This window comes from Marmota marmota, unplaced genomic scaffold (assembly GCF_001458135.2).
Source record: "Marmota marmota marmota unplaced genomic scaffold, marMar, whole genome shotgun sequence".
Lineage (NCBI taxonomy): Eukaryota > Metazoa > Chordata > Mammalia > Rodentia > Sciuridae > Marmota > Marmota marmota.
The window spans coordinates 44,798,926-44,816,130 of NW_026000026.1; the positions used below are offsets into that span (position 1 = coordinate 44,798,926).

The window sequence follows — 17,205 nt, forward strand, 5'->3', positions numbered from 1 at the left end:
AAAAAAAAAAAAAAAAAAAAAAAGAAAGAAAGAAAAAAAAAAAGCCCTGCTTTTTGTCTGGTGAATCTTTGAGAAGTTGCTAAGGGAGACAGAAATAAAATAAGCGATAAGGAATTGAGAGGGAGGCAGAGGCTAACTCAGAAAGGGCCTTGAACCTGTAGTGGGAGTTCAATTTTTGTCCTAAAGGCAACAGAAACTAGAATTATATCACACAGAGACCATTCAAGATGGGTGAGGGAAACAGAAGAGACAGAAGATCACAGCCTGGAGGCCAGTTAATAGAATACTCCAATCAGGGAAATGGGGTCTGAACAAAGGTGGAGGTAAAAGGCAGAAGATGTGTAGAACCACATGAGATGTGTAGAACCACAGAGTGGAGAAAATGCCATCAATATTGAATAAAATAAACAGATATAAGAAAACATTTTATTAAGTACTAAGATGCAATATTCAAAAGATTTTATTAGATATGAAAACTGCAATATTCAAAAACTTAGCAATATAGGCACCTGATAAATTCTAAGAGGTTATGTTTTTACTTTGCTTAAGATCTTGCAACTATCTAATCTCTTTTTGAAGAAAACTGAATTGCACTACTCTTCACATTTAATGAGAGAATATCCAGCAATCTTCACAAATCCTCAAATTAGAAGCATAAATACTACACAATAATCGGTGGGTTTTGCCCTAAAGAAAGCACCCACTACAACAGATCCAAGAGGATACTTCTTTCCACACAGACTCTCACCTAGGAGATTATAGTCACAGCTACATCTGCCATGCTATTCTTCATTTCACACAAGCTTCCGTATTCTGGCTGAACACTACTGCATCTTTCAAATCTTTCTAATTTTGGTAACCTGCACAATGAATTGGCTGTAGTTTCTGTGCAAATTTAAGTTTGAAAATTTAAGTTTACAAAAAGAAAAAAAAAAATTCATTTCCAGAGAATTTCTACATAAGTAACCAGAGAGAAATAACAAAAGCCCAGTGAAAGACCACTACCTGGTTTTCACCATCCCAGAAACTTAGAGGATTTACATGCCTGACATTAGTTCAACTAGAAAGTGTTGTACACCTGTAGGTCAACTCCCAACTAGCCTGTCACGCTCACTCAGTGAATGCCCAAGGTCTCAAGGCTTCAATCTAAGCTCTTCCTTTCTAACCTGTTCAGTGTCACAAGCTCAACAAACACTAGGTGTCACTGTAACAGCTACCATGCTGCATATCCAAGCAGAAAACAAGTGACAGAAATTTTACCAGATGGCAAGTATTTATACCACTCCCTTCTATATGTATATTAAAAAAATTAACTCATTCAAATTGTGTTGACACATTTAATTTTAATCAATTTAAAAGGAGAAAAATAAAAGCTCTTTACATCTTCTGTTTTGTTTTTTAACAATACAGTATGCTCAAGCTTTACTGTAAATTTTCCATATATTTAGCCTTGATGTGGTTTCCACCATCTGCCCTAAATGAATTCTTGGAAGCACTTGCTAGTGCTATATTCTACAGGACCTTCTTTTCATGGGTGTCATTTACCAACAAGTCAAGTGGCATGTTACATGACAGGGGCCAGCATGCCAGGAAGCTTAGGGCACCTGTGCTGCAACAGGTAATCACAAGAATGTAATTTCAGACTTCCACAAACATCTTGTTTCCAGTTTCCCTTCCCCCAAGGTGAACTGAGTAATTCAGTATATCTCGTTGGGTCAATACCAAGTTTCTCACCTCTAAGTCTGGATGGATAAGGAAGACTGCAGTATTGAATATTAAGTTTGAAAGATAAATTATGCATTGAAAATGCTCCTTTTAAAACTCAGACACTTATACTATAATAAAAATTACTAACATACTACAATACGATAATCAATTTTTTACCATGAAAAATGTATTCAAAGAATCTCCCGCAAACACTCGACATTTTATTCTGTTTTCATTTTCCAGTTTGTAGATATCACACACACTCCATGATCAAAAACAGACACAGAAATAAAAGATCCAGGCCCTGTGCTTTAGTATTTCCCCAGTACCTAGTACAGGGTGCAGCACTGAAGAGCAAAAACAGAACTAATTCACCACCACAGCAATACTTGAGACCAGTGGGAAAGGTCACAACTGGCCATAAGGCTGGCCCTCTATTGTAATCTCCGCAGATGAGACTTGAGGAGTATCTTAGGGTAGATCACACTAAGCCATAATAATAATGTTATTATTTAGGATTATTCCCAAAATAATTCAATGTCATCATAAACCACAAGTGTGACCAACATTATGAGAAAGGTCAGAATAATTATACCCCTCCATTATCATTTCAAATAGCTACAATGCATTACTCCCATATTATAAAGGTAACTCAATATTCCAGTCATGATCATCAGTGGCATTTTCCTTGCCAATTGGACCTCATAATGGCTGTGGAAATACAAAAGGAGTTGTCTGTGTTTGTTTGATTGTTTTTAATATTCTCCAGGAAATTTGAATTGATATTAGCTTTTTCTCTATTGCAATCAATCATTTAAAATTATGATTTAGGATTATGACAGTGACCTAGGAAGTGCATTCAAAATTTGACTTGTTCTTTGTAAACAAACAAACAAACAAAAAAACTCAACTGAAGCATCCAAATATTTGAAATCTTTAATAAGAACTTGAAAGTGTAAGGGTTTTCAGAAAAATCTGCTTTTCTCGTTCATTTTATTTGTTCTTGTCACTCCTCCATTCAATAATAGTAAAGTGGTCCTTATGGAAAAAAGAAATAAAAGCAGTAATAACCTGAGAGTAGAAGCAAGTCCTTTACCTTTGGTATGGAGCAGAAGGAGCACTGTGGAGGACATATGCACATTGGCGAGCCCGGAGTAAGTAATGAAAAGTCAAGCAAAGGAAAGCAGAAGCTGTAGAAACTAGTTAATTGATAAAATATGATTCCACTGCCCTGCTATGTATTAGTTGTTTGTATGAAAGGGCACTAGCTTTTTCTTTATATAAAGAAAGAAAAGGGACTCTTACCTAATTCTGAAGGACACCTGGGCCTGAATGTGTTAGCTGGGGCTCAGTCCAAGCATTTTCATTGAAACTCCACAGAAGTTTCTAATTTGTTTTCATTTTCAAAGAATTGGAAAAGATATACAGTTCCAACAACAACAATAACAAAGAAGCAAAAAGGAGAATGTGAATAAGAAGAAATAAGTATCTCAGAATTGTTTATAACTTATTATGTTCCTAATTCTAGTTTTTCATCAAGAAATTTACTATTAATATCAGAAGTAGAACAGTGCTACTAAATATGAAAAGTTAGAAATAACTTTTGTATGGGAAATAAAATCAACATTAAATTACTGGATGGCACAGACAAAGCAACGGCACAGAAAGTAAAACCCAGTCATTTGTTTCACCCACTTTTGCATAAATCCAGGCACTGCACTGGATCCAGTTGTGTTACTATTATCAAGAAAGTCATTAAAAGTCCTGTTCCCCTACTTTAAGGAAAAGAATTAGAGGCTAAACTCACAATCTATATAAGCTCACTCAGAGCAACAAAGAACAAGGGACCCAGTGTCGAATTCCATTATAGTAAGATAGATTCCACTATAGCCCAGGATTCACCACTGGTCAAATTATGACTCCCCCAACATAACTACACCCAGCAAGACTGCATACACGTGAGTCTTGCTATCCAATCCATCATTATCATCACACTACAGGGGGGCAAAGGGCGTCAGCACCTGGGAAGCCTGGAATAAATCTCAAACAATCCAGTTGGTATCTTTAATATCAAAGGAGAAAACAAACCCTGGTGTACAGTATTATACTTTTCCTTCTTCTGTATGCCCATAAGAAGCCCAGATGTCACTGGCACTCACACTTGTTGTTTAGTTCATCTGCTGCAATTTGCCTCTTACCTCAATGCTTACCAAACCAGACTCTCTCTCTACCAAAGGAGGAGAAAAGAAGAAACCCCATGCAGCATCCTGAAAAGACACTGAATTTTTATTTATTTTTTTATTTATATATGACAACAGGATGCATTAAAATTCTTATTACACATATAAAGCACAATTTTTCATATCTCTGGTTGCACACAAAGTATATTCACACCAATTCATGTCTTTATACATGTGCTTTGGATAATAATGATAATCACATTCCACCATCATTTCTAACCCCATGCCCCCTCCCTTCCCCTCTACCCTATCTAGAGTTTGTCTATTCCTTCCATGCTCCCTCTCCCTATCCCACTATGAATCAGCCTCCTTATATCAAAGAAAACATTTGGCATTTGCAATCCCCAAAAAACAAATGCCAAATGTTTTCTCTGATATAAGAGGGGTGACTCAAAGTGGGGTAGGGAGGGAGGGCGTAGGAGGAAAATTACCTTTAGATAGGGAATAGGGGTGGGAGGGCAATGGAGGGAGAAAGGGAATAGCTAGGATGGTGGAAGGAGATAGTCATCATTATACAAAATACATATATAAAGATGTGAATTTGGTGTCAACATACCTTATATACAAATAGAGAGGTGATCAATTGTGGTATAAAGGTGTATTAAGAATTGTATGCAAAAAAAACCAGGAGAGCTCATGTATAATGGTATAATTTGGCGTGAACATACATTATATACAGAGTTACAAAAAATTATGCTGTGAATGGATAATTATGAATGTAATGTACTCCACTATTGTCATGTATGTAAGAAATAAATTTTAAAAAAAGAATATCTAAAAGGTTTATAAATGTTTGAAAGACTGAATCTTAAAAATTAATAATAAAGTTTGTTTTTAAAAAAGTTAAAAAAAAAGAAAACATTTGGCATTTGGTTATTTGGGATTGGCTAACTTCCTGAATTTTTTTTAAGCTTGGCATGAAGAGAATAGATGGAGAGAAGTGGAAGGTATGGTAGGAAGATGAAATTACTAAGTAACTTGATTGACCATAATTAAATATTATTTTAATCTTAAAGCAAGAATGAAAATAGTAGATAAAATTGTGCATACCTTTTCAGTTTTGTGGTTGCAGAAAACCACCCTGAACATATGTGCCTCCAGTTTATGAAGGTAAATGCTCATTTCCCTCAGCCAAGGGTACTCTGGTAATAACAGGAAGCCCAGAGAAACTATTTAATAATACCCTAGCCCCTAAAGTTCCCTGCTCTGCAAGGACACAGATATATAGGATGCTGAGGATTTTACAAAGGAACAGTCTTTCAAAGTAATAGAGCTCTAATGGAAAATTGTAGTGTCAGCACTGTAGTCTATAGTCACATGTGGCTATTTTAAATATAAATCAAATAAAATTATTAAAGGCAAAAATTAAGTCCTTCAGTTGCACTACTTTCATTTTGAGCACTCAAGTCCTCATGAGGTGATTACCTAACTGGACCATGCAGATGAAGAATACTCCCATCACTGTGGCAAAGCAAATGAGAAGATTAGATGTTTAAAGGCTAATCAGAGTCAAATCAATTTAAAATTTAAAACCAAATAAAACTAGTCAGTTCTTTTGATACTTGTTTCCTATCTTTTTTTTAATCTAGAGAGTTCTAGGTGAGAAAACAAAACAAAAAAAAATTTACACAAAAGTATCAAATAACTCCATAGGAGAGAAGCTGAGAATTTAAGAGACTTTAATCCAACAATAAATATTATCAAGTGCAAATCACAGTGGGGAATATAAAGGATTATATGTAATGGCTGCCAGCCTCAGGAACTGTATAGTCTCATTAAGACATTAAAAAAGGAGCTAAGACATGGCCACATTTAGGGATAAATAAGAACATCCAGCTATGATCAGTGGTAACACATTATGGTGTAGTTATACAAGTTCACAGGAAGGATGAGCACTTTTAGAGAATTGCCAGAAGAAATTGGTAAGTCTGAACAGAGTCTGAAAGAATAGGCCAGACTGAGGGAAGAGCAAAGGGCAATCTCAAAAAGAAGAGTTGCATAAATCAAGAGACAGAAGTTAAACTATGCAAAAAAGGGCAAAGGGGCAAAGCAGCCTGAGCCTGACATAGAACTTCCATGGAGTCACAACAGCAGCAAAATGTGAATGAAAGTGATACTAGGACCTAAGGAAAGGACATTCAGTGTTTGACCAGCTGGGCCCCACTTTACAGATTATAAAGAACCCATTCAGATTTCCAGATAGGTTAATGACAAGATAAAAACAGGGTTTAAACTGGGGAATAATTCATACAAAATTTAGAATAAGGAATAATGAAAACAACTGTGCTGTTTATCCATAATGTCTAACTCTGGGATCAGGAAAACAACTGAGTGAGTAGCCTGAACATAGGTAGTTTTTAAAATTAAACAACTTCTATATATGGGAAAGTAAGGAAATTCTATGATATCAGATTCTAGTAGCTTTATTAACCATATATGTATACCTCTGAACTATTCTATTTCTCTACTCAAAGGGAATGGCATACAACATGACAGATGTCCCTGTATTAACTATATTTTCTGTATTAATATTCTGACATCTGAGGCATTACTGACCTGGGAAAAATATCCTCTACCAGTGTTAACTAAGTCCTAGAGACAGTGTCCAAGAGTATGCTCTTGATATGCCAACCAACCAATCCCCAAGCCCATAAGCCTACCTCCATTTATGTGCTCTCACACTCTGAGACACTATGTCCCTTCTATACTCACTCAGAAGCCAGATACTGGACAACCAAGTGCCACCCCTATGACCCAGAGTCTGCTGAAATTATTTAAGTTATTCAATTCTAAACCTACTTAGCTTGCCTACCTTGCCTTGACCATTCCCTCTTGCAAAGCTACAACAAAAGCACGTGCCCTCAGTTCCACTTTTTCTTTGCCTGCTGAATTCCCCTTGGTGCTCCTTGGGGTGGCCCTATGTGGCATTCCATACCCTATTTTTAGAGAACTGTGTGCATGATTAAAACTTCTCCCTTCATGGCAATTATTATCATATCTGTGTGTCTTACACCAGATTAAAACAAACACTGGATACCATTAAAATAACCTCTCAAGAGCTGAATCCAGAAGATTCTCAAAGTCAAATGAATTCTTTTACTTTGAAGCCTATCACCAGGTATCTTACACTTTCACCCCAACCCTTCTTTCCCTACACAGGTAACTACTTCAAGGGCCACCACCAACATCACACTTATGAAATGGGCATTCAGAATTTTGTAACTCAGCAGGTCTTTCCTAGAGTTCTGATGTAAATTCATTCTTATTGGTGGACTCTTCAGCTTATCATGAAATGTTTACATATGGTTCATGAGGACAAGAGGCTCTCTATCTTGCTCACTGTTGTATCTGCAGCACCTAGACTTGTGCCTACCACAGTAGAACCCAGCAGATTGTGCCTGATGAATGACTGAATGGACTATACAACAATGAATACATGTTGACATAGATGGTAGAATGCAGCTTGAGAGGCAAGACAATATCCAGACTTAAGGGGTAGACAGTGTGGCCGCAAGTTAAAAATATGGGTTCTAGAATCAGACCACAGGCTAACTCCCTGCTCTACCATTTGCCAAATATGCAATGTTAAGACAGACCACAAATCCACCCACCCCATCCCAATTTTTTATCCATAATAACAGGTTAAAATGGAACCTACTTCAGAAGGAAAAGATTAAACAGGATGGTCTATGAAAAACATTTACAGTCTGCTCAAGATAGCAGTATAAATTCATGTTTTGGGGTTCCACACGATCAACCCCACCTCTCCAATTGAAACATATAACAATCATGGATGAAATGTTTTTAAAAGAAGACTCAAAACCATAGTAAAATTTGTGATAAACACCTCCATGAATCAACAATAATAGAAACCCTAGGTGGTACACATATTTAAAGCAAAGACAGCTAGTTAGAAGGTCAACCTCCAAAGGATACATGTGCGCCTACTGGATGTAAAGGCAGATGGAAAGGTCTACTGACTGCCTAAACTGTGACCTGGGCTAAACTAGTAGCCTTGATTACATATCACTTACTTTACCAAAACACTGAAATACCTCCAGAAGCTTGCTACATCCAAAACTACTATTTCTGTTTCCAAAGGTTCCCTCTCAGTTTGCTCCTGACAAAAGCAGGCTGCAGCTCTCTTCACATACATACTCTTCTTCTGTACCTTCTTAATTTCCATACTTCTCTACTTTCTTACAGTTCTTTCCTGTTTATAAAATATTCCTACATAATATCCCTTTTGTAATGATACATCTTAATAAAATAAATTCTACTTCTTCTAAAAGAAGCCTTTCCCAATTATTTACATATTGATAAGTAGTCACTCTGGAGCCCTCACAAACCATTTCTTAATATGGCACTAATGTAGAAAGAAAGATACCCATAATGAAACATACAAAGAACAACCTCCCTTCTAAAGTGAGAGACAGACAATTGAGCATAATATATTCATTTGTTTACTAAACAAAATGAAAACTTTATGAAGCTTTGAATAATATATATTTGTTCTATTACACAGGCAACTAATCCTCTGTAAAAGTTAATGTATCACTAATAATCCTCCCTGCTCTAGAATTTTTGGACTTGAAGGGAAGGAACTGAAACTTCTGTGAGAGACTTAAGAACTAGGATGCCAGAAGGACTTTTCTGCTGCAGGACAGCTAGCCCTGGGATCAATAAATATAATTCTTGAGACATTAGAGAAACTAATAAGGGACTAAAAAGATTAGTAGAGGAAGAGAACAAAGAAGGAAGAGTGAGGGAGATAAAACGTGAACCACAATCTGACTTGAGATCAACAAGCAAGGAAAAGAATGGAGGGTAGCAGGGAGCTAATGTCAAAACCAGCACTAGAATCTCCAGATGTCTGTTCCCTCCAGACCCCAGGCCCCAACCCAGAGTAAGCCTGAACCTGAAATGTCATTAATAAACCAGGACCCTCAAAGGAAGCTAAAGTGATCCCAATCAAGACCAGTCCTAGATTCCTGGCCAAAGAAATGAAAAACCATCTGGAAACCAGAATTGATAAATACTGGATCTGTGTCCAATTAATATTGATCTCAAAATCAAATGTCACAAAATACGCAAGAAAAAAAGTCACTCTGAGTGAGAGACAACTGAGATAGCCAACAGGTTTAATCCATTAGGGGCTTCACATATTAGCATTGTCAGATATAAAATATGAAATATTATACAGTAAACATTTAAGAAAATTTTTTAAATGTCTAAAAAGGAACAAGGGTCAAGAGGCTATCAAAAGTAATCAGCTACGTAACAATACCGATTCAAAAACCTACGAAAATGTGAAACAAATATCATTGAAATTTACAGCTCAATAGCTGAGTTAAGCAATAGATTAGACCTGAATAAAGAGTTAGTGAACTGGAAGAAAGAATTGAAGAGATTTCCCAGAATGCAACACAAGAGATTTGGGGAAGAGAAAACAAAAGCAATCTTAAGAGACAGAAAAGATAGAACAAGAAGTTTAAATAAGAATCCTAGAAAGTATAGTCAAGTGTCAGCATTTGAGAATACAATAGCCAAGAACTGTATAGGCTTTTTTTTCCCTTGTCACCATTCCCTCAATCATATAGTATAACAACTATTTACATAGCATTTACATTATATTAAGTCTTATAAGTCATCTTGAAATGATTTATAGTATATTGAAGAATGTGTGTAGGTTATATGTAAATACTATGCCATTGTCAGCCACTGATAAGTTTCTAGGGAGTGATTGCCTACAGAGTTAAGGAAGGATGGCAACAAGGAGGAGCACCCAAGTACCTTCTAGTCCACGAAATGGACAAAAAGGAGGGTATCAGCAGTACAGGTTTTATTAGCATATTCTATAACTCACATTTGCATCACCCATTAGAGAAAAAAAATAATTGAATTTAACAGAAGAGTTCGAACAAATGATGATCAGCATATTCATATTTAAGTAGTAGACTTAATTAAAGCTCCTCTTAAAAATAACTCCTCTGAAGAGGGTTCATTAACAGGAGGGTAACCATAGGAAACACAATAACCACCATAAAATATACCATGAATCAATGTCTGTTACTCTGGGGAAGGAGTACCACTCTCAAAGGAGAAAGAGGAGAACCATGTTATTAAGCACCAGTCATGAGCCAAGTCCTGAGCTGGCAAGTTCCCATATCTTGCTTTATTTCATAAACACAAATAGCCACTCACCATTCTCCCACAGAAAGCTTTCCCGCCCTGGTCTTCCCCTCCAGCCAACTCTGCAGCAAGTGCATATTTGGCCTGTCCTCCATAGCCAAAAACGTTTCTCTTGTCACACCAACCTAAGTACTTCTAAACATGAGTAATTTCTAGACAATCAACAATTAACTTTCAGAATTTATAATTCAGTTCTGAGGGTAGCTCTTTGTATACCCATAATCAGGCACTTAACTAATACATCTAGGTAAGAAAGATTTTAAGCTTAATACAGTAAAACCTTCAGCAAGGGCTGGGGTTGTGGCTCAGTGGTAGAGCACTTGCCTAGCACATGTGAGGCACTAGTTTGATCCTCAGCATCACATAAAAATAAATAAATAAAATAAAAGTATATTAAAAAAAAAAGAAACCTGCAGCTAAACATTCTGCCAGCTTTGAAGAGAATATTATCAACACACAGATATTCAGATACAAATAAAAATCACAACCTTATTAGTATTCAGAAAATATACATATAAAAACAATGAGGTCTGCATTTATCAAAAGACAAATCATCTCCAGCAGAGGAAATTTATATAGGACTTAGATATTAAGTTTACATAATCTTTATAATGGAAAGCAGTTCAGCACTATTACTACTTAAAATGTGCACAGTTTTTTGTTTGTTTATGTTAGTGCTAAGGATGGAACCCAAGGCCTTGGAAATTCTAGGCAACCACTCTACCACTAAGCTACATCCCTACCCCTTAAAATAGACATACTTAATTCATCCATCTAATAACTTCACTTATAGTTAGCTATACAGGAAAAAATTTCCCATGTTATTAAAAAAATCACAAGAACATTCTTTGCTGCATGGTTTGTAAAAGTGGAAGGAAAGTAGGAAGAAAAGAAAGAAGGAAGAACACATCCACCTACAGCCATTTATTTCTATTTGTTTTCAAATGAAATTAAAAATCTAAAATATCTCTCTTTTATAAAAATCTTAAAAGCTGAAAGAATTAACCAAAACTTACTTCAAAAAGAAAGAGGATGGAGTCCAGCTCCTCCCTTTGTGACTTATTATTCCCTGAAACAGTAAAAGAAGATAGTTATCAAGATAACATTTAAACTCTAGGTTACTACACATTATGTTAATAATCACCTTGAAACATGTAAGCATCAACAAACATTAATTTATACAAAAATACCTAAAGACAGCATATAAGAAATGCAATGACAACTGAGCAGACCAGAACTGCCCCTTGCTAGACACAGCTTCTGTGTTCCTCAACCAGGAGCAGATAATTCATTCACTTCTCAACTAGTTACTTATTAGCTCAAATTGTGGCTGAATGACAGCAAAAACAAAGAGTTCTAGCTTGGTCACAGAAACAGGCATACAGCAAGTAACATCTGTAAAAAGCAGTATCTCTTTGGGCAATGATATACTATTCTTTTGATAATAACAATAATAATCACCACAACACCTCCAGGAACAGTCACCATTTATTGTCTTCTCTATACCAGAATTTGTGTGCTTTGTGCTCAGCTTACATCATCTACCTTAGGAATCAGCAAACTTTTTCTTAAAAATAAATACTTCAGGTTTCGGTTCTCTGGTAAACACTTAAGGTTTTCTAAGTCTTCCTTATAATCACTCAATACAGATATTATAATGCAAAAGCAGCCACAGGTAATACATAGATTAATTTATATAAGACTTAGATATAAGTTTATATAATCTTTATAGTGGAAAGCAGTTCAGCACTATTACTATTTAAAATGTGCACACTGCTTTTTGTTTGTTTGTTTGTTAGTGCTAGGGATGGAACCCAAGGCCTTAGAAATGTTAGGCATGGGTATAGCTGTGTCCAGTGAAACTTTATTTATAAAAACAGGCAGCAAACTATGAGTTACAGGCCCCTGATATAATGGAATCTCCACAGTTCTGTGAAGTGTTTCATTCACTCATTGAACAAATACCAAAGAATGTCTATATTTCAGGGATTATTCTAGCCCCTGAAGCTACATGAAATGAACAAAAGAGACAACAATCCCTGCCCTGAGGAAGATTACATTCTGGCAGAAGGCACTCTATAAAGGAGTGGATGGGGAAGGAAGGGGACAGGGTGTTAGCAATGATGGTGGAATGTGATGGACATCATTATCCAAAGTACATGTATGAAGACATGAATTGGTGTGAAAATACTTTATGTACAACAAGAGACATGAAAAAATGTGCTCTATATGTGTAATAAGAATAGTAATGCATTCTGCTGTCATTTATTTTTTTAAAAAATCAATTAAAAATAAAATAAAACTGCCAGGGAAGGTGGACTTTCAAAAATAATTAATTAATTAATAAGTGAGAAAAACCAAGAGGGAAAGAAGTTGGAGCAATCAAAAAGGGGTGGTGTGCAATTTTGATTAGGGAAGGCAAGGAATGCCTTTCTGGTAGAGTAACAAGTTAGTAAAGATTCAAAGAGGTAAGGAAACAAGCTATATGAAAACTGGGAGTAAGGAAGCAAGCCATATGGAAATTTGAGGGAGGAATGAATGCTCAAGGCAGAGGGACCGGACAGTACAAAGTTCCTGTGGCTGAGAATGTCTGGCAGGATAAGGAAACATCCAGAAGGCCCTTGAGGCTGGAGTAAAGAAGGGAAGATTCTAGCAGTTGAGGCTAGAGAGTAAGCAGGGTAAAGGAAGATTAGGTAGTGCCTGAGGTCACTGTAAAAACTTTGGGAATGAGAAGCCATTTGAGGGTTAGAGCCACAGAGTTATGATTTGACTCACATTTTTAAAGCATGGCTCCAGCTACTCTTTAAAAGAGATTTGGGGGTAGGGAAAGGTACAAGGAGATCCTTTCTGAAGTTACTGCTATAGTCTGTGATAGGATAACAGGAGTTGCACTGTTACTGGTATAGGCAATGAGACAAGGCCAAAGGTTCTGGATATATTTTGAAAGTAGAGCTAATAACTCCAAGTTTTGGCATGAATAACTAGAAAGTTGAAGTTATCACAAAGTGGTTTCATTATGCCTAATAAACGTTTTCTTTTTTATTCTTTTTGGGGGCACACTTTCAATATAACAGATTATACTAAAAGCAAAAAAACTTCAAAAATGTCACCCTGTTTTTAGTGGTTCTTCATTGAGTCCTGTGATAAAGTGAAAAAATGAACACAATCTTTCCCCTCCCTTCAAGAGATATTTCTTTCTCTATCCTTTGAATCTGGGATGCCATATGACTTGCTCTGGCCAAAGTGACATTAGCAAATGTGAGAAAGTTGCTGAGCCTGGAACTCTACCACCAAATGAAGGAGTCCAACCTAGTCTGCTAGTTGGGTAATAAGAAGCTGTATGGAGAACTAAGGCATGCTAATCAGCAGCTCACCAATCACAAGACTATGTGAAGGAGGCCATCCAATATTAGCTGACCTCACAGGCAAGAGCCAGTCTAATTAAGAAGAACTTCCTGTATACCTAGAGAATCATAAACACTGTTTTAAGGCATTCAGTTTTAGTGTGGTTTCTTATGCAGCACAAATTAAGTGATAGTCATAAACAGCCAAATTTTTCTAAAAGGACAGAAGAAAGAAGAAAGAGGACAGTAGAGAAAGACAAAGAAGGGGAAACCCTTTAAAAAGAGGGGGGTTTTGGTAGAATATATTTTTTAATCTGGGGTTTTAATTTTCTTTGCTATTTTTTAACTATTTATTTATTTTTAAAAGATTCTTTTTAAGATGACACAATATCTTTATTTATTTTTTTTATTTTTATGTGGTGCTGAGGATCAAACCCAGTGCCTCACATGTGCTAGGCAAGCGCTTTACCACTGAGCCACAACCCCAGCCCATCTTTACTATTTAAATTGTACACAATATCACACTTTTCTCCTCCACACACCTGAGAGAGAAAATGAACTGGGGTAAGAGTAGGAAACAAGATAAATATCAAACCATTTTATATTTGAAATATTTACCAATTTGGAAAAACTCAAACTCAAGAGTTACATTAATTTATACATCACAGAGACAGGGGTGGGGACTGAGAAATCCATTAAAAATAAAACGCACTGGTATCCTGGGCACATGCTCACATATGACTTGATGATTAGTTTGAGTCCACAGCATTCACTAAGACTATAAGACACCTGTTGTGGGTCAGAGCCCACCTTGTTGCCTAGTCCCAAATCCCTTCCCCTCCACACTTGACATGTACCTCTGTTTGACTGGAGGAATCGGGGCATCTGACAGGAAGCCCCTCCATTTTTCTTCTCAACCTTAATATGTCTTTGTGTCTACAGTCATCATCTTATTTTTTTCTCCTTACATAAAAAGGTCACCTTGTACCCTTTCAGACATCACTGAGTATCTCTTCATCTTACTATTCATTTGTATCCTTTGTAATAAATGGGTAAACATTTTATAATAAATGAGTAAATAGGAAGTGTTTCTCTGAATTCTGTGAATTGTTCTGGCCAATTAATCAAACCCAAGGAGCAAGTCATAGGAACCCCTAATTATAGCCAGTTGTCACAGGAAAAAGTCACAACCTGGAGCTTGTGACTGGCAATCTGAAGTGGGGGCAGTGTGAGACTCTTAACTGAGACTTTAACCTGTGAGATCTGATGCTATCTCCAAGTAGAGAGCATCAGCATCAGGACTGAATTGAGTTACAGGGCACCCAGATAATTTCCACTGGAAAATAAGATGTCAGAATGTTGGGCTGAGTGGTGTGAGAGTAGAAAAAGATCTTTGGTTTGTTTATCCTAATTAAAATAATCTCCCCAACAGATAACATGAAAACAAAAGATGAAGGTAGTAATGCCAGCTAACATTTACTGACCATGTAAATATGTCAAATTCTGTTCTAAAATCCTAGGATACCTGTTAACCTATTTAATGCTAACAGGAAGAAGCCACCCCAGAGAAAGGTCAACCCCTGGGGCTAGTCTGGATCCCCAACTACACTATCCTGCCACTTAAATACACAGCAAGGATATACATGTAACATTTTTAGTTTGCCTTTCAAATAATTTTTTATATATAGGCAAAACCATAAACATAAGACATTAATAACATATGGAAAGATATGCATAAAACTTTCCATGCAGGTTGCTTCTGCAAAGGAGGACAAAAAATCTGGTCAAAGCAGATATTTCTATTTTCATTCCAAACCCTCTAATGAAATCTGAATTTTTAATACTGTACACATATTAATTTTCCTTCTTCTTTTTAAATAAAATTATTCCTTTGGAATTTATACCTTCTACAGGTCACTTTACTATTTTCTCTTTACCTATTAGTTGTTCAATTAACATCTGCAAAAGGGAAGACTCAATGGAAACAAAGATATCAACAAGTCCATCATGATCTCACAGCTTTGTTGAAGGCCTAACAAGAAAACAAATAAAGCTAAAAAATGTAGAACGTATGGCTCGTAACAGATACAACTTCTAAAATTTCGTTAGAAAATTAAAGAAATGCTTACCTTTTAATTTTAAACTATTTTCCAGTGTTATAAAATTTTCATAGAAGATGAAATATATCTGTGAATAGTTGGTCTCAAAAAACTGCTTAAGATCACCTGCATCCACATTATCTGAAAAGAAAAAGTTTTCATTTACACAATTATCAGAATTTAGAAATAATCTTTTCAGAAATGAAGGAAAGCTAGTCTTATCCCCTTAACAAAGCAAAACAAAACAGTATTCCCATTTGTTTATTCTCCATCTAAGAGGTTCTGAATGGTACTGGGGCACCAACCACCACAAAGGAGACTCTGAGGCTGAGTCAAGGAGATAAGAGCTGATGTAGGCACAGAACTCACAGGCCAACTAGAAGGTCAGAGGTAGAGGAGGTAAGTGGGTCTGGGGGAGGGACAGATGACTTCCTATTAGGGGAGAAGGATGTGGAGGTTTATGGAAAAGGCAGTTTTTCACATAGGCCTTGAAGAGGGATGGGTTTGTACCTATGGAAACAATGTTGCTGGTGTCTCTGGGCATAAAAAAAGTAATCAACTCAAGTGAACCAGCACATGCTCCCTACCATATCCACCCAGCCATGCTCATCTGGGCCCACATTTTCTATCTTCCTTCCTGTTTCAAGGTGACCAGCCTCTACTCCTACTCAGGTACTGTGGGACCTGCCATGTGTTCTTAAAGTTGTCCCTGTTGTACCAGACAAAACTGTTGTACCAGACAGTTTTGCTAAGATCAGGAACTGCAAGTAGATAAGTGGGTAATACAGGGGACTGGCCCAGAGACAACTACCTTTAGGTCTGAGCAGCAACATGGCTACTTCTGCTGAAAGTAACAATCAGCCCCAAAGAAACTTCACAACTCTGGGAATCAGAGTAGTTATCCATTGTCACACACATTTGCCATTTTCCTCAGCTAACAAGGTTGCTTATGTCATTTATAGGATCCTGACCAAGGAGTCAGTGCTTTGAAAGAATATTCTAGTAACCTGAGGAAAATTAAAAGACCCACCTTAAAATTCTACAAGGATTACTCAAGAAAAAAAAAATGTGTTGATATTCCATCCGTAAAAGTGGTGTCATTGCTTTTGCTGTTCCAAAATTGTGAATATATGGAGACATACCCATTACTGTGTACAATTTCTATAAAATTAACAATAATGCAGATGGATCTAAAGAATTATTTTTCTTTGGTTATCATGGTAGGGGCTTCCATGCAAAAAAATTTCCCTGCTTCTTTGAACTCACACACATTAGCAAGTAATATAAGCTGCCAATCTGATGTTATATTTACTGCACCAAAATAACACTGAGCGCACAGCAGTAAAAATTGCTAGTAACTAACAAATTTACCTGTGCAGAAGCAGGTAACAATGAAACTAGCATTACCAACCCACATGAACATTATCATTCTCATAAGCCACACAAGCTCGCCAAGGAATCCTAGAGTCCCTATGCAGAATCTTCCAGTTCCAAGGAAAGGTTTTGTGCATTTTAATTGCAGTGCAAACTGCTAGCCCATCTGCCACTAATTGTTTCCTCTGCTGGAAGCACAATAACTCCAGTCAGTTCCCATTCACTATCACTGAAACATCACTATCCCAC

General features: G+C 36.6%; 1 protein-coding gene across 1 annotated transcript in view; it reads right to left on the reverse strand.

Annotated features, from left to right (window-relative positions):
* The window catches only part of Ralgapa2 (Ral GTPase activating protein catalytic subunit alpha 2), a 293,361-nt gene extending 276,633 nt beyond the window's left edge, over window positions 1-16,728 (reverse strand). The window contains exons 1-3 of the mRNA XM_048811857.1: window positions 16,725-16,728; window positions 15,613-15,807; window positions 11,156-11,208 (exon numbers count right to left, since the gene is read on the reverse strand). Of these exons, the coding sequence (XP_048667814.1) occupies window positions 11,156-11,208; window positions 15,613-15,807; window positions 16,725-16,728 (252 nt within the window). The remainder of the gene's footprint in view (window positions 1-11,155; window positions 11,209-15,612; window positions 15,808-16,724) is intronic.
* Window positions 16,729-17,205: the final 477 nt, after the last annotated feature.